Here is an 18,583-nt window from a genome sequence, read left to right on the forward strand (position 1 = left end):
TGTGGACCAACCTGCTGCACCCCAGGAGCTTAGACACACACCACAGCTAGCCACACACTTCCATTTTTACTCAATTCTTATATATATATTTCTATCAGTGGAGACATTTTTGCTTTGCTTTCTTATTAAGGTAAACTTTCCCATGGCTAATTCCTTCCTAGATTGTTTTTTTTTTTACATACATTCTTGAAATTATATAAAATGTTCATACCTCTCTACATGTGTGTGATTCTGTGGATCTATAATCTATAAATGATTTTAATGCATTGCTCTTTCTGTGTTGTGTGTGTGTGTGTGTGTGTGTGTGTGTGTGTGTGTGTGTGTGTGTGTGTGTTTACCTAGTTGTGGTTTACGGGAGGGGAGTAATCTCATAGTATCCCGTCTCTATATCTATCCAGTTTGGTTTCATAAGCATGGACAGTTATGGCATTGACAAACGTCTTCACTGAATTCATTCTATTTGTTCGCGCTTCTGTGTGTGTGTGTGTTTACTGAAGGCTAACAATAACAAGGGCATAGTTTTCCTATGTGAATTTTGGCGGTGGTGGTGGTCAGCAAATCACAAAAGGGCAAGGCATCTCACTTTCACTTCAGGAGATGAGTGATGTTACTGTTGTTACGAAGGCTATAATACTTGGTGCAGTATCTTTGTATAAAGCTTGTATGTACCCCATGTATGGTATGTATACAGTTTTGTATGTATATGTTAGTACACATGTGGTCCTGAAGGATGTATAGACCTGTAAGTGTTTTCTGCCTGTCCCACACGTAAAGTTTAACAGCAGCAGCAGTAACAGCAGACCCTCTAACTGCTTACATCAACATTTCCTCTCCCATACAATACACCTCACACCTTCTACAACACCTTAACTCAGTCCTCCCTTGCCTGCTAACTCCACAACTACAACCACTACCACAAACACTAACCCTGTACATACCACACCACAATCCCTGATGCATTAAGTCCCAATACCCCACATCCATACATCCAAACACCTTGACAGAGACTATTGCCAACATTGCACCAATCTTGTATCAGTGTCTGTTCATAATGGGACTGTACCTCTGCCTGTACCTGTATATATGATAACTTGCCATCACCGAATCCCTCCCTCCTTCCCTGGACCATTGATGGACCACAAACTAGGCCTATATTCTGAAACACTCCTGTGCTGCACCTCCACTACTTTCCAAAGGCTCTATTTGAAGTTGCATGAGACTTTTAACAATGTTTTTAAGGTTCTAGTGACAGATTAACAAGATTTCTACATTATTAACAGGAAAAACACTCTTGAGAACCTAGCTAATCATCTCTGTGGGCTTTGAAAAATAGTCATGGTGAATCTACCTGGGTTTTTCAAGTCTGTTTTTATTACTTTTAGTGAGAGATTAACAAGATTTTACATCACCACAGAGAAACACTTGAGAACCTAGCTAATCATCTTTGTGCCCTTGGAAAATAGTCATGGTGAGAGAGAGAGAGAGAGAGAGAGAGAGAGAGAGAGAGAGAGAGAGAGAGAGAGGAGAGAGAGAGAGAGAGAGAGAGAGAGAGAGAGTGAGAGAGAGAGAGAGAGAGAGAGAGAGAGAGAGAGAGAGAGAGAGAGAGAGAGAGAGAGAGAGAGAGAGAGAGAGAGAGAGAGAGAGAGCAAAGTGGTTCAGAATACTGGCCCCAAATGTTATTATTGTAACTACCAGCAGATATAAAACAATGCTCTCTGTTGCTCAGCCCACAACTAACTGCCCTGCCTGTCTGCCTATCTTATATCTAGTCCTTTCCTAGCTTTTTTTATATGATTTCTCAGGTGGCCCATTGCTGCCTCTGGTCACCTCTCACTGCTCACTCTAAGAAACACCTTTATTATGAACAATGGTAGATGAATGTGGGTGTGTGTGTGTGTGTGTGTGTGTGTGTGTGTGTGTGTGTGTGTTTTGTGGTCACCTGAGCTTCATTATTTAACAGTCTGCTGCGTGTCAATGCTAACTAGAGGCTTATAGAGTGTGTGTGTGTGTGTGTGTGTGTGTGTGTGTGTGTGTGTGTGTGTGTGTGTGTGTGTGTGTGTGTGTGTATGTTACGACACTGTACACAGTCACTATTAGTGCTGGGCTTGGCTTGATGACATTTCATCTGGCTTGTGTTTGAACAGTCCAGTAAGGAGAGCTACTTTGGGTAGTTCACTAAAATATCTACCTTCACTCTCACTATGATATCTATCACTCTTCATTCCCACCCTCACTAATACTTCACCCTCACCCTTACTCGTTCACTCTTACTATCACTATAATTATCTATCACCCTCACTAACAGCATCATATTTCTCTCCTTTTAGTGTCAATATCAATCATGTTTATTTCATTAAACATTAAATCTTTTGAAAGTAAGGTTTAGTGTCAGAAAAACACTTACATTTCTCTTCCTTTGAGTGTCACAGTGTTTTTATATACATGACAGCAAAAACCACACTGAAAACTTATTGGCATTGTTTTCATAATACAAAGGTAGAGTGTGTTTATAATGTTATCAGTGAGTACAATCTGGCATCAGAACAATGCTCACGTTTTTCTCTTTTTTTAAGTGTGGTATTCCTTTTTAAATATATGTGAGAGCAATAATCAGGTCACTCTGGCTAGTGACAAATTTCTGCATGCCAGGGTATGTCTAATATCACACCAATATATTCAGAGGCACAAATACGTAATAAGTGACACAAATGTAATAATTTTCAAGGCCTTTGTGTCTCCAATGACAACTTTGTGCATGCCAGGATGTATGATCATATTCCAAAACAATCCTGTACTGCACCTTCTCTACCTTTAAAAGGCTCTAGTTGAAGCTACACAGGGTTTTTAAGGGCATTTTTATGGTTTTAGTGACAGAATAACAAGATTTCTACATTCTTAACAGGAAAAACATTCTTGAAAACCAATCTGATTATCTCTGTGGCCTTGAAGATGAGTTGGGGTGAGAGAGCAAGGCATTACTGAATATGGGTCTCAATGCTAGCACTTTCTGAGGCAAAAATATGTAAAATGTAACACAACTTTCACCATAGTCTTCAAAACCAAAAAAAGTTTGACTAGAAAGGCATTGTACAGAATGACTACAATGATAATACTACTGTGTGTGGCTGTTCTGTGTTGAGAAGTGCAATATTTTTGTGGTGTCTGTGAGCACAGCACAATAAACTTGTATAGGAGAAAAAGCCAAGCAACATACGTATTACTGTATTGTGTTGTGTTCTGTGATGTTCTGTGATGTGCTGTTTTGTGCTGTCATGTGCCACCACTACTGATGTGATGCCCAGCACCCCTTTTTATTACACTGTGTTCCTGTGCAATGTGCTGCAATGTGTCATTAGTGATGTGAGCACCAGCATCACCATCTGTGACATGGTGTTGTGTGCTGTCACCACTGACGTGACACCCAGCAAGCAACTTTATGTTGGGTTTTGGGCAGCGGGTCCAGCACTGATGTGTACAGCAGCACAGATCCCTTGTGCATGTGTGTGTATGTGTGTGTGTGTGTGTGTGTGTGTGTGTGTGTGTGTGTGTGTGTGTGTGTCACTGGAGGCTGGAAGGCCAAGCTGGGCCGGGGTGCACAAGACAAAACTAGTTACCTGGCTGTTTGTTCCTTTACTTGAAGGGTACAGTGTCCCAGCAACAAAGCCACATATTCTCAGCAATGAAAGATCAGGTTATTCAGAGTGGGAAATGTTCTAAACATATTCATATCTAAATGTCCTGTAACTTCTAAGCCATGGCATTAAAAGTATTTCACCACAGAATATTTCCAACTTAGAATGATTTGATCTTTCATTTCTGAGAATATGTGAGTTTCCTGCCAGGACACTTGTACATCTCTCACTGCCTGCCTCTCCTGCTGCTCCCACACCCATTACTAAACTACTACCTCCAAACATGCATGCCACTTTGCTATCTGTTTGCTTCACCTACATTGCTCATTCTCTGCCTGTTCTGCTGCTCCCAAATAGTGTCACTGTTACCTCCAAACATGCACGTCAGCTGCCACCTCACTTAACCCCCTGGCTCTGTGGATAATACCTCTTTCTGTGCTCTCTTCCTCCCACCACAGTAAGCTCTGTACACCCAGGTGCCCAAGTGTCACAAGCCCATATTCTGCAAACACTTCTGTGCCACATCTCCACCACATTAAAAAGGCTTCAGCTGCTGAAGTGACACAGGTTTCTCAGGGTGCTTTTTGTGGTTCTTGTGACTCGTTAACAAGATTTGTACATCATGAACAGAAGAAAAACACGCTTGAAAACCTAGCTAATCATGGCTGTGACCTTGGAAAATAGTGGAGGTGAGAGAGCAGAGGGTTTCAGAATGGGGACCCAAGTGCTGGTGGTGAAGGGACAGCAGCAGGCCGGGCAGAGGGACAGTGTTTGCTCCCTCCTTGTAAACATATCATACTGAGTGTTGGTTTGACCTCAGGAAACACAGACTGTGTGTGCCTTGATTGTCAAGCTCAGACTGTGTGTGTGTGTGTGTGTGTGTGTGTGTGTGTGTGTGTGTGTGTGTGTGTGTGTGTGTGTGTGTGTGCGTGCGTGCGTGCGTGCGTGCATGCGTGTGTGTGTGCGTGTGTGTGTGTGTGTGTGTGTGTGTGTGTGTTGCCACCCTTGTGTATCATGAACCCACAAATGTACCTATAAATATAAAAATATATATATACAGAGAGAAAGTGTGTGATGCCAGTGTATTTGTAATAAATTGTTGTACTATCTATTGTCCTGTGAGTCTCTCATGACAACTCAAGTACCTGCCTGTTGCCATCACAGTGATACAAAGTACACTCAGGAACATGATTTCCTCAGATATATGAACAAATCCGCTGCCACTATAGTATTATACACTAGACACGGGAGACACTGTAATAAAGGGACAGAGAAAAGATTGCATGAGTAACACACTCTTCTCTTCAACTCGCACTTCACATATCTGTTTTCTTTAATCTTTAGTTTCCTCTACCTCTCTGTCTGCCAGCAACAAAAGATACTCGTACAAGGAATTGCTTCTCAAAACAAACCATACACTCACTAATCTGGTTGCTAGTGCCTCCATCTTTCTCTCAATCAGAAAAGTTTCCTCCAAATTTTACTTCCTTTCCTCCAGTCTCTCTCTCTCTCTCTCTCTCTCTCTCTCTCTCTCTCTCTCTCTCTCTCTCTCTCTCTCTCTTCTCTCTCTCTCTCTCTCTCTCTCTCTCTATCATCATGTCAATAAACATTCCTATAATGTGTTTATTATTATCATTATCATAATTATTATTACTATTATTATTATTCTTCTTATCATTATTATTTTTATCATTATTATTTATTTATTTATTCATTATTTTCTAGGTAATTTAAAAATCTAATATGACTTGTACGGGTAATCATGTGAGAGAGAGAGAGAGAGAGAGAGAGAGAGAGAGAGAGAGAGAGAGAGAGAGAGAGAGAGAGAGAGAGAGAGAGAGAGAGAGAGAGAGAGAGAGAGAGAGAGAGAGAGAGAGAGAGAGAGAGAGAGAGAGAGAGAAAATAGCTCAATTAAACAATTCCTTATTATTGTAAGGTTTAAGAAATTATATACACACACACACACACACACACACACACACACACACACACACACACACACACACATGTAAACCATTTCAATATGTATATAATAGAAAGAAAGTGTATACATTTTACACACACACACACACACACACACACACACACACACACACACACACACACACACACACACACACACACACACACACAGACACACACAGTACAAACAGCAACCTCTTAAGAATTGGTCTTACAAAGTAAAACACTGTCAACAAAAGATTGCCTGACCATTTTATCATCATCATCTGCAAATCTCGCAAGAAAAGTCTTTGATCATGAAATTCTCAGTATTCCCAAAAGCTTTTCACCAATATATTAGAAACAATAAAATTGGCACACCTTCAGCTGGGCCTCTCAGGTTAAACAATGGTATGCTGACATCCAACCATACCCAGATGGCAGATACCTTTGCTTCACACTGCTGCTCTGTCTACTTCATTCTTGTTCCAGATGCTCCCTTCCCCACATCACGCATTTGAGGGTGTACTTGAAACTTTAACTGCGTCCCCACAGATGGCAAATGACAGACTCGCATTGCTGCACCGTGTTTCCAGGATGGGCCTGGATGGTCTGCACCCGCAACTTTTGAAATCGTGTCCAGCTGTGGCTGTTCTACTGGTTTTGATATTTCAAAAGTCTATCAGCACTGGGAAGTTACCTCAGGCCTGGAAACAATCCAAGATCACTTCCATATTGAAGAAGGGCTCAAGATACACCCTTCTGAATTACAGACCCATAAATCTGACAATGGGGAGTTTTCGGAACTAAACCGCTAGATGTTGTTGCTGCTCATGTAATTGTAGGAAAGAGAGCTAAAATATTGTTGTAGTAAATCCCAGGTGTGTAAAGATGCATAGAACATTGATCATCATGATACTATTGAAATGATGCATCGACTTTTCAATATCCGGTATGGATAATATTGAGAGAATGTGGTCAAATTAATTTATTTTTTTTTTGTGTGATTATTGAGTAAACTGCTAGCATTATCTTAAATAAAGCATATTACAAGTATAAAAACTATTGATTTGGACAATGAAAAAAATAAAAAACACACTGTACTATATAGTATGACACAACCTACTCAGTAACATCGTGATATATGGCTCTAGTTTTTTTTTTTTTTTTTTTTTTGGGGGGGGGGGGATTTTAGCATCCCTCTCACGAAGCGAGCGACAAGCCAAAGTAATCGAGAACCAAAACAAACATCTCTCAGGTGATCCTTGAGTGACAGGAAAGGAGTACAGGAAACTTTTTCACCAGTTTTGTAACGATGCCATTGTGTTGTGTCCCTCAATGTGCCACTCAATGCGGGGGCCACCAATTCCCACAAGAAGCTGGAATGAGGAAAGTGTGGGAAGTTGCTATAAAGAGCATTACTATCGCCAGGACACTTGAGTTCCCAATTTTTTTTATTAAAATTGCCGTTTCCATAAACTAGGAAGGAGATCTATGTAATTTGGACTTTTGACTGTCACAGACACGTTGCCTTTATGTTTATTGTCGTCTAGATTAAGACATTTCCAATCAAGGGTGTATTCATTTGGAAATTTTAAGATGACCAAATAAATCTCAATGCCGATTCACTAGAAAATCAACTTGTATACATTTGTTCATGAAAAGGGTTTGATTTTACTTGTGTTACTACTTAGAAGGGATTATGTAGAAAAATATATTATATAAACCCATTGGATCTTCATGTAAATAGAATAACACTGTAGGTATATCTGATATTGCTTGTATGTGAGAGAAGAGTTTGTGTCTGTCCTGCCACCTGGTGACAACCACTAATTCTGAAAACTCCCCATTGTTTGCTGCAAAGCACTCAAAAGAATAACAGCAGAAGAATTACACCATTTCCTGGATCTAAGAAAGCAGCAGGACTGGCCAACAATCTACTCAAGTCTACCCTGTGCTGTGACCCTCACTCTATGGTAAGTCTCTACACATCTTATATCAGAACATTGTTGGAATATGGGTCCACAGTATGGAATACAGGGTACCACTGCTACCTGAAACTTCTTGAATCTGTGCAACAAAAGTAGACAAAAGAAATCAGTGGCCTGTCCGAGTCAAGCTATGCCAACCGCTTGAAGTTTCTCAACTTGTACTCCATGCAGGGAAGGCTTATTGCAGCTGATCTCATCATATACTGCAAGATTTCTAAATTTTTTCACCACCACTCAGCAATACTACCACATAACCCTTACAGTCTCTCCACCAACCCACACCGGAGGTCGCCGATTCAAAATTGCCAAGCCCCATGTATCGGTAGAGTGCAGACTAAGGTTTTTTAAATCCGAGATGCATAGATCTCTGAAACTCCCTACCTGATAGTGCTGTTGGAACTGACTCCATTGCATCATTTAAAAAGTGCTTACATTCTCACTTAAGCCATATTCTCTTTGACTATACTGAGTAACACTGCTACCATAGTTTCCACAGTTGTGTAAATTCTGCTTAAGGCACACAACACAGCCCCTCCTTCAAGCCGACTTTAATTTTCTTACCTAACACAAGGCTGCTGTGCCTGCAGATGTGGGCTGCCCTCAATGCTATCAATTTAAATCTTATACCAGTCAGTTTCCACGAGCCAGTGCTGAAACAGTCTTGTGTGCGCGAATGTAATAATAATAATAATAATAATAATAATAATAATAATAATAATAATAATAATAATAATAATGACAATGTAACCAAAAATATACATTGATGGAGATTAGAATAAACATAATACATAATACAATTAAGAATTTTTTTTTTACCATTCCAACATAACAGCCACCACTGCTCTCTCCTCACAAAACTAAATATTTATGCCTTGTTGCACATAAACACCTACATACATGCAGACACACACATTTAGTGATAAAAAAAAAAAAACCTAACATGACCATGTATAATGCTTGCTTACTGTCTACTCCAGCATCACCACCACTTCTACCACCACTGATGCTATTGTCTCTCAAACTGTAAACAAGTTTTATGTGCCTAAACACACACACACACACACACACACACTTTGGGGCAATGAGTATAAATAATGTCTCTGATAATGTTTCTTGTGGCAAATTTTGTACATTTTTTCTTTCTATACGTGGTGAAAACATAAAAAACAACCAAACACATTTGGTGACCATTCACTTGGTGGGGCAAGGGAGATTGGGGTGACACATGCAGATATAATGGAAGGAGTCAGCACAACATCACAAATGTGAAGCCAATGCACTATTGGTCTGCTGTCACCCTTACCCCCCTTACACCCAAAACATTACCAGCTGAGCACTGAAAGTATAGGGGAAAGGCTGGTGTTCTGGTACTCATTTCCTGTTTTTTTGGTGGTGTTTCCAGGCTGCCCATCATATATATATATATATATATATATATATATATATATATATATATATATATATATATATATATATATATATATATATATATATATATATATATATATATATAATATATATATATATATATATATATATTTTTTTTTTTTTTTATGTAGGAAGGACACTGGCCAAGAGCAACAAAAATCTAATTAAAAAAATGCCCATTGAAATGGCAGTCCCACAAAAGGGTCAAAGCAGTGGTCAAAAATTGATGAATAAGTGTCTTGAAACCTCCCTCTTGAAGGAATTCAAGTCATAGGAAGGTGGAAATACAGAAGCAGGCAGGGAGTTCCAGAGTTTACCAGAGAAAGGGATGGATGATTGAGAATACTGGTTAACTCTTGCATTAGAGAAGTGGAAAGAATAGGGGTGAGAGAAAGAAGAAAGTCTTGTGCAGCGAGGCCATGGAAGGAGGGAAGGCATGCAGTTAGCAAGATCAGAAGAGCAGTTAGCATGAAAATAGCGGTAGAAGACAGCTAGATATGCAACATTGTGGCAGTGAGAGAGAGGCTGAAGATAGTCAGTTAGAGGAGAGGAGTTGATGAGATGAAAAGCTTTTGATTCCACCCTGTCTAGAAGAGCAGTATGAGTGGAACCCCCCCAGACATGTGAAGCATACTCCATACATGGACGGATAAGGCCCTTGTACAGAGTTAGCAGCTGGGGGGGGGTGAGAAAAACTGGCGGAGACATCTCAGAATGCCTAACTTCATAGAAGCTATTTTAGCTAAAGATGAGATGTGAAGTTTCCAGTTCAGATTATAAGTAAAGGACAGACTGAGGATGTTCAGTGTAGAAGAGGGGGACAGTTGAGTATCAAGAATGTTGGGCATATCTCCAAGATGGTCAGGAATATGAGTAGGGTGTTGCACCAATTGCTCTAGGTCATGGAGGATAGCAAAGTTGTAGGCTAGTTCACCAGGATGGTCAGTGAAGGGAGAGGAAAGCCAAAGCTGGTGGTGAACATTGAAGTCTCCAAGAATGGAGATCTCTGCAAAAGGGAAGAGGGTCAGAATGTGCTCCACTTTGGAAGTTAAGTAGTTAAAGAATTTCTTATAATCAGAGGAGTTAGGTGAGAGGTATACAGCACAGATAAATTTAGTATGAGAGTGACTCTGTAGTCGTAGCCAGATGGTGGAAAACTCAGAAGATTCAAGAGAGTGGGCACAAGAGCAGGTTAAATCATTGCGCACATAAACGCAGCATCCAGCTTTGGACTGAAAATGAGGATAGAGAAAGTAAGAGGGAACAGAAAAGGAGCTACTGTCAGTTGCCTCAGACACCTGAGTTTCAGTGAGGAAAAGATGAGGTTTAGAAGAGGAGAGGTGGTGTTCTACAGATTGAAAATTAGATCTTAGACTGCGAATGTTGCAGAAGTTAATGAAGAAAAAGTTGAGGGGGGTGTCAAGACACTTAGGGTCTTTGACAGAAAGGCAGTCTGACCTGGGGACATTTATGGTCCCCTCCCCAGATGGGGACTCCGAGGCTGGTGTAGGAGTCGCCATGATGATTTTAAAATTTTTGAGTGAAGGGTGTGTGTGTTATTAGGTGCTTGTAGTTTTGTGTGGAGGAAGAGAGTTGTCTTTAGAGGGCAGGCTATGACTGCCCCCTTGTGTTGTGAGACACAAAGGGAAACGTTCAGCGAGGTCACAGCTGGGTTTAATGATAAGTTCACAGCACCCCCTGAACAGTGCTTTAGACCTCACTGGTAGTAATTATCATTTAGACAGATGTCTACTGCCTCCTCATATATATATATATATATATATATATATATATATATATATATATATATATATATATATATATATATATATATATATATATATATATATACCCAGCCAACATTGGATAATGGGAGGCATGTGGGTGTTTTGTGGGCTACTTTATGGGTCCCATGTGGGCTACCCACATTACTGTAAAACACAGGTTGTTCTTGGAGATTTAAACTTTTTGCATTTATAAATATTCATTCACATGACAGTAAAGATTCATTTTACTAACATGCCAGTTTCTCTTAAACCAAGCAATTTATGTGTAATCTTATCTTACAAATGGCTTGAGGCATTCTCTAACCCTCTTGGAAAGTCAACAGATATAAGTAATACTGCTAATTTTCATTGAAATATTAAAAGAAAATTAAATAAATAAATAAATAAATAAATAAAATAAATAAATAAATAAAAATCTTTTGGTTCAGTGATGTTCCTCATTTTTTGTCCAAGGTTCTAACCATACCTAAACTAACTTAACCACACCAAAACTAACCTAACCATACCTGCTGTAACCTAACCATACCTAAACTAACTTGACCACACCAAAACTAACCTAACCATACCTGCTGTAATCTAACCATACCTAAACTAACTTAACCACATCCAAACCTAACCACACCCAAACTAACCTAACTGTACTTGCTGTAACCTAACCATACCCAAAACTAACCTAACTACACCCAACCATATCAAACCTAACCTAACCATACCTAAACTCAAGGCAAGGTATGGCGTGTCTAGCCAGTGGTAGCCATAATTATTTCCTATTTTCATCAATAAAAAGTCATTGAATTCAATTTAAAAAAAACGTTTCAATTATTGTTAAAGGTTTGTAGAAAAGAATATATCAAGAGCTAGTGTTATTTCATAAGATAGGTAATGAAATACTGGCACATTAATAAAAGTGATATCAAGCCTCAATATACTGACATACGGTAATAATAGTGTAGTACCATCACAATCACCAACACCACCACCTTACCATTTATATCACTAGACAACCACCTCTACACCGTACGTAATGTACTTTCCACATATAATGCATACCTTTGGGCAAATTGTTGTCAGCGGAGCATTGAATGAATGCCTCTTGGCACTTGCTGGGAGACTGGATGCCTTGGTAATCTGCAGGGATCACCACTTTTTAACACAGGCTAACTTCTTACTTTACACGTTATGGAAGGCATCAAGTATGGCTACAAGCATTTTAAAGTATTCACAACATTGTCAAGTGCAATTTAAGATACCTTACTTTTGAACTGGTGTGAACCGCCAACGTACTGTTTACAGCACCCACTGGGTTAAAACGTATGTTCACTTTTTAAATCTCTGGATTAAAGTATATTGCATTTTCAAGTTCAAAAATTAAAAATATTATTGCATAAAAATAATGCACTTTTCTTTCTCTTTCCACAAGTTACCTCCAACAGATTATTAAAGGTGGATGGAAAATTTATTTAGAGCATGATGAACCCAGCCGTTGGCAGGATGGCGCACAACAACCACAACGTCAGCGGCGCACCTACAGAGTGAGAAGAGATATTTCCGCTGAGTACGACGATGCTGAGTTATTGAAAAGATTCAGATTGGACCGTGCTGGTATTGTTGCAGTGACTGATATAGTGAGAGACAAGCTGCAAAGTAAAACTGAAAGAAATAGAGCCTTGACCCCTGAGATGGTGGCCATCACATTACGATATTTAGCCACAGGAAAAATGGAACAGTGCAGTTGTGATGATTTTGGAACAACGCAGCCCACTATCAGCCGTGCAATATCACAGACAATTGATGCACTGGCTGACCCAGAAGTAAACTGGCAGTTCGTGGCTTTCCCTCACACCCAGCGTGAAGTGCAGCAAAAACAGGCAGAGTTCATGCAAGCAACTCAGTTTCCCGGTGTTGTGGGAGTGATTGATGGCACTCATATAAGAATTGTGTCTCCTCATGTCGATGAACATGTACATGTGAACAGGAAACGCTATCACAGCATAAATGTGCAAGTAGTATTTGATGCTCACTATAAGATTCTTGACATTGTGGCAAGGTGGCCTGGCTCAGTCAACGATGCAAGAATACTAGATAAGTCAGCACTCAAACTGATGTTTGAGGAACAACATGTACCTGCAGGATGCTACCTTCCCGGGGACAGTGGCTATCCCTGCAAGCAGTGGCTCCTCACACAAGCTAATTATAACAGGTGGGTTTATTTGTAAATAGTGTTCTGGTAGGTTTAGATATGCTTTGAATGAATCTAGTAGCTTTCTCCCCGGGGCCGCCCTCCCGTGTGTGCCCGCAGCCCCTACAAGAACCGGTCCCTGCCCCCTGGGCACGCTCTCCTCCCAAGGCTAAGTCCCCGGGGCGTGGCCGCCCAAACTAACCCCCCTCCTCCCAACAGTTCCAGTACCTTACGATGCAGCCGAGGGGACTGACGCCACCACTACCACAACAAGGGTTATTCAAGTGGGAAACATGCTTCAGGTGTTGCCCCAAGATGCCTCAGCCCCGCAGCCCCACTTCCCCATGATAGTGCAGGCAGGGAATGTCATACAGGTGAGAGAGAGAGAGAGAGAGAGAGAGAGAGAGAGAGAGAGAGAGAAAGTTTTTTACATGCAGAAAGGAGAGACAGAGATAGAAAATCAATCTTACTACTACTACTACTACTACTACTACTACTACTTCTGAGCACCTCCTTCCTCTCAGGTTGTTCCAGCTGACAACATGCAGGTGTTAGGGGCAGAGTTGGTCGGGTCATGCAAGTGGTCGGAGTCCCAGGCTTTCCCCCGACCCCAGCCCCAGACCCCTGCCCCAGCCACCCCTCTCCCTGTGACCCCTGCCCAGTCATCCCTCACCCCCTCCTGCCCCCCTGCGGTGCTGCCAGCGGGGGTGGCGGGAGGTGGAGGTGAGCCACACACACCTGGGTTAGCTGTGGCTTGGCTTATCTCCCTCCTCAGCAGGTGAGAGAGAGAGAGAGTGTATATACATCTGTTGTTATTGTATTTATTTGTCTATATTTTCCTTACAGAGTGATTGATTGATTAAATTATATATATTGGTGTTAATATATACAGACAGACTGGTATATAGACATTCTGATATGTGATGGCCAGTCCATGGAGCACAAGGTCTTTGTGGACTAATGAATATTTTACACTAAGGTTTAAGACCAGTGTTTTATTCAGCTATCATGAAAAAAAAAGAAAAGACAGTACATAATTATTTAGTAAGTAATTCATAACTTTAACCCAATCAAATTATATATGCATGCAAAAAAGAATGATATCAATAACACAAGTAAATAATAATAATAATAATAATAATAATAATAACTATTACAAATTACAAACAATTACATATGTTTATAATAGTAGAGCTGATTACAATTTGAAAACTAATAAATACAATGAATAATTACTTGTTAAGTGTTGTTTTATCAGTAATTTAAAGGAACGTAATGGTTTGTTTTTAACTGTGTCCGAGAGCCGGGTCCAGTGCTTGGTTCCTCGTGAGACGACACTCTGTTGGGCACGGGAGGTTCAGCAGAAGGGTGTCCTCAAGTTACCTGTCTGTCTTAACTGAATATCATGAGCCCGTGTCTCTTGTGTTTGTATTAAGAGCTTTGTATACAAACGGCAAGGTCTGGAATGCAGTAATGTCTCCAGTTTCTAGGAGTTTAAGATCCCTAAATGTAGGACACTGCTATGTTCGGACTTGTTACTGTTTGTCTTATTCCAAATTAGCTTTTTTGGGGCAAGAAATAATTTATGAATGTAGGTTGCACTAGGAGAAAGAGAGAGAGAGAGAGAGAGAGAGGGAATGTTTTAGATATTATTATTATTATTATTATTATTATTATTATTATTATTATTATTATTATTATTATTATTATTATTACTGCTACATATTTCTGTCTCTCTCTCTCTCTCTCTCTCTCTCTCTCTCTCTCTCTCTCTCTCTCTCTCTCTCTCTCTCTCTCTCTCTCTCTCTCTCTCTCTCTCTCTCTCTCTCTCTTTCTCTCACAATAATAGTTTTACCCTTCTCTCTCATCCTCTCTCTCAATTCCACTCACTCACTCTCTCCCTCCTTTTGCAGCAAATCCCGAGGATCAACGAGGACATGGTGGACCCAGAGATTGCAGCAGCAGCAAGAGAGAGAGAGAAGCAAGAGAGGAGGGAGAGGAAGGAGAGGAGGAGGAGAGAGAGAGAGGCCAGGAGGGAGGCACGTCAGAGAGAGAGGGAGAGGAAGAGGTTGATTCTGTTACAACAACAACTGCAACAACAACAACAGTTAGCCAATGAGGAGGGGGAGGGGCCGTCCTCTGATGCTGAGGATGAGGTATTGTTCAGGGTAAGTAGTAGTAGTAGTAGTAGTAGTAGTAATAGTAATGCATCCATTTTTAAACTTTCCAAGATAATCTTATTTCAACAGGTAGAGATGAGAAAGTCCTCTGACAAAAAAAAAAACATTATCTATTTATTTTGTTATGTAGGCCAAACCAGCTCTCCATCTGTGCCTATGCAGTGTCTGGCCAGCCACTTGTGTGTTTTGGGGGCTCAGACCAGCAGATTCCCACTGTTTATCCACTGTTTGTGCCTATGCAGTGTCTGGCCAGCTACTTGTGTGTATGTAGGGGACTCAGACCAGCAGATTCCCACTGTTTATTCACTGTTTGTGTTGATGCAGTGTTTGGCCAGCCACTTGTGTGTTTTGGGGACTCAGACCAGTAGATTCCCACTGTTTATCCACTGTTTGTGTTGATGCAGTGTTTGGCCAGCCACTTGTGTGTTTTAGGGGCTCAGACCAGCAGATTCCCACTGTTTATTCACTGTTTGTGTTGATGCAGTGTCTGGCCAGCTACTTGTGTGTTTTCGGGACTCAGACCAGCAGATTCCCACTGTTTATTCACTGTTTGTGCCTATGCAGTGTCTGGCCAGCCACTTGTGTGTATGTAGGGGACTCAGACCAGCAGATTCCCACTGTTTATTCACTGTTTGTGCCTATGCAGTGTCTGGCCAGCCACTTGTGTGTATGTAGGGGACTCAGACCAGCAGATTCCCACTGTTTATTCACTGTTTGTGTTGATGCAGTGTTTGGCCAGCCACTTGTGTGTTTTGGGGACTCAGACCAGCAGATTCCCACTGTTTATTCACTGTTTGTGTTGATGCAGTGTCTGGCCAGCCACTAGTGTGTTTTGGGGGCTCAGACCAGCAGATTCCTACTGTTTATTCACTGTTTGTGTTGATGCAGTGTTTGGCCAGCCACTTGTGTGTTTTGGAGGCTAAGACCAGCAGATTCCCACTGTTTATTCACTGTTTGTGTTGATGCAGTGTTTGGCCAGCCACTTGTGTGTATGTAGGGGACTCAGACCAGCAGATTCCCACTGTTTATCCATTGTTTGTGTTGACGCAGTGTCTGGCCAGCCACTTGTGTGTATGTAGGGGACTCAGACAAATTTATTTACTGTTCAGTGACCCATCTGCAGGCACTGAACAGGCACTCAGTGAGCTGGGTGTGCATGAGACAGACAATTAGAAAGGTTTACAGTTCAAATGCTACATGTATCTTCAAAATACAGATAATAAGTTGATAAATATTGAAATTAATATAAAATACCATTCTTTATTTAACACTTAACCAAACTTAACCAACGTACACACACACACGCTAACTCGGACAGTACCCTAACTACCTTACCATCCTGCAGGAGGCCATGTCGGAGGTGCCGGTGGTGGGGTCGCCAGTTCCAGAGTACGAGGTGGAGGAGGAAGAGGAAGAGGAGGACGAGGAGGAGGCACGGATGAGGAAGAAGAAAAGATTATTACCTGTAGCTCTCCCTCCAGCTGATAAGGGGATATTAATGAGTCCTTCCTACAGGTGTGTCTGTCTATCTGTGCGTCTCTTTCCATCTCTCACTCTCATTTTTCCAGTTTCTCATTATTTTCTCCACCCTCTTCCAGCCTCTCACTCTTTTCTCAGCCTCTCCCAGCCTCTCACAACCTGTCACACCCTCTCCCAGTTATTCACAGCCTCTCCCAACCTCTCACAGCCTCTCCCAACCTCTCACAGCCTCTCTCTCTCATTCCCAATGTATCCAGACCATTCCAGACTCCCCCCAAACTGTTCCCAAGATTCTCCCAGTCCATCCCAGCTTCTCACACCACTCACAGCCTCTCTCTCTCTCTCTCTCTCTCATTCCCAATGTATCCAGAACATGCCAGACTCACCCCATACCAAACTTCCCTTCTCTCTTCCTCCCCTCTCCCTCTCTCTCCCTCCCCTCTCTCACTCTCCTAACTCTCCCCAGGTCAAGAGATGATTACCGGCCCAAGGCAGTGAAGTTTGCAGATGGGGTGCTGCCAGGGGAGGGGACGTCACCCAGTGGGGGGGAGGAGATCCACTCCCCACCACCCCCTACCCCCACCACCACCACCACTGCTACTACCACCACTGCCACCAGGAAGAAAGAGAAGAAGTTTAGAAAGAAGAGAAAGGTTAAAGTGAAGCTGATCAAGCTGGTGAGTAAGAGTGAGAGAGAGAGAGACAGAGAGAGAGAGAGAGACCACTTCAGACTCTCTCTCTCTCTCTCTCTCTCTCTCTCTCTCTCTCTCTCTCTCTCTCTCTCTCTCTCTCTCTTACACTCAAAATCACTCCAAATTCTCACTCTTTCACCCTCTCTCACTCTCTCTCTCTCTCTCAACAGTATACTGGAGACAAGGATGGCAGCCACTCTCCCCCGCCCCCTCCAGGGTCACCGCCCCCCTTCACTGCACTGAAGTTGTACCCAGGCTACACCCACTACACCTTCACAGCTCCCAGCACTGCAGTTATATACACACAGCCTTCCCCACAGCAATATGGTAAGTAGTAGTAGAAGTAGTAGTAGTAGTAGTAGTAGTAGTAGTAGTAGTAGTAGTGGGATAACAATATGTAGATTATTGAATGAAAAAAATAATAAATATATGTGTTGATAACAGCAACAGCAATAACAGTAGTAGTAGTAGTAGTATCATTATTATTACTGATTAAAAACAAAAATATATAGATTAAAAAAAAATAATGATAGCTTAATTTAACCTCCCCCCTCCCCCCACCCCCCACCCCCCCATAGCTTACAACCAAGTGGCAGCCATTCCTGGGGGGGTCGTGGTGGCCAACCGGGGGGGAGCAACGACCCCCACCAACCCCCCCACAGGGATGTTCAGTTATCCTGGGTATGTGTACACCACCCTCTACTCCCCTTCCCCCTCCCCTGCCCAGCCCACCTCCCTCCAGTATATTCTTCCAGCAGCAACAGCAGCAGCAGCAGCAGGAGCAGGAGGAGGAGGTGGAGGAGGAGGAGGAGGGGCCAGGAGGAAGGAGGAGTGAGGAAGAAGAGGAGGAGGAGAAAGAGGAAGAAGGATTGTCAGCAAGAGAAGAGGAAGAGGAGGAGAGGAATAAGGAAGAGAATGACTTGATATTTCTCTCTCTCTCTCTCTCTCTCTCTCTCTCTCTCTCTCTCTCTCTCTCTCTCTCTCTCTCTCTCTCTCTCTCTCTCTGTCTGTGTGTAAGATAAAATTAATTATTCTTTATTATTATTATTATTATTATTATTATTATTATTATTAAAGAGCAAATAGAATAGAGAAGAATAAAGTTAAGAATTTTGTTATTATTATTATTATTATTGTTATTATTATTATTATTATTATTATTATTATACATTTGTTTCCTTGTATATAAATAAAATTGTAATTGTGATGTTTTTTTTATTTGCATTCTCTCTCTCTCTCTCTCTCTCTCTCTCTCTCTCTCTCTCTCTCTCTCT

At 41.5% G+C, this 18,583-nt stretch overlaps 2 protein-coding genes across 12 annotated transcripts in view; one reads left to right on the top strand and one right to left on the bottom strand.

The window, feature by feature from the left end:
* Positions 1-12,149, bottom strand: part of LOC135093113 (uncharacterized) — a 51,279-nt gene extending 39,130 nt beyond the window's left edge. For 6 of the 10 annotated variants that reach the window (XR_010263206.1, XR_010263203.1, XR_010263197.1 and 3 more), the window contains exons 1-2: positions 12,035-12,149; positions 11,830-11,907 (exon numbers count right to left, since the gene is read on the bottom strand). The gene's annotated coding sequence lies outside the window, so the exon portion shown is untranslated. Of the gene's footprint in view, positions 1-3,614; positions 3,650-11,829; positions 11,908-12,029 lie in introns of those variants that run through there. The other 4 variants (XR_010263198.1, XR_010263200.1, XR_010263204.1 and 1 more) reach the window with 4 other exon arrangements.
* A 105-nt stretch (positions 12,150-12,254) lies between these two features.
* On the top strand, positions 12,255-18,516 carry LOC135093112 (zinc finger CCCH domain-containing protein 13-like). Of its 2 annotated transcripts, XM_063992013.1 has the most exons (8): positions 12,255-12,979; positions 13,178-13,332; positions 13,483-13,736; positions 14,872-15,126; positions 16,484-16,653; positions 17,084-17,294; positions 17,480-17,636; positions 17,888-18,516. In XM_063992013.1, exons 4-8 carry the CDS (start codon positions 14,896-14,898, stop codon positions 18,142-18,144), a joined length of 1,026 nt encoding a protein of 341 aa, XP_063848083.1. In that variant the 5' UTR covers positions 12,255-12,979; positions 13,178-13,332; positions 13,483-13,736; positions 14,872-14,895; the 3' UTR covers positions 18,145-18,516. The 2 variants fall into 2 exon arrangements, with proteins under 2 accessions (XP_063848083.1, XP_063848084.1); XM_063992014.1 differs by lacking the exon at positions 12,255-12,979 and having other exon boundaries at positions 13,011-13,332.
* The last annotated feature ends 67 nt before the right edge of the window (positions 18,517-18,583 follow it).

Source organism: Scylla paramamosain, chromosome 41 (assembly GCF_035594125.1).
Source record: "Scylla paramamosain isolate STU-SP2022 chromosome 41, ASM3559412v1, whole genome shotgun sequence".
Classification (NCBI taxonomy): domain Eukaryota; kingdom Metazoa; phylum Arthropoda; class Malacostraca; order Decapoda; family Portunidae; genus Scylla; species Scylla paramamosain.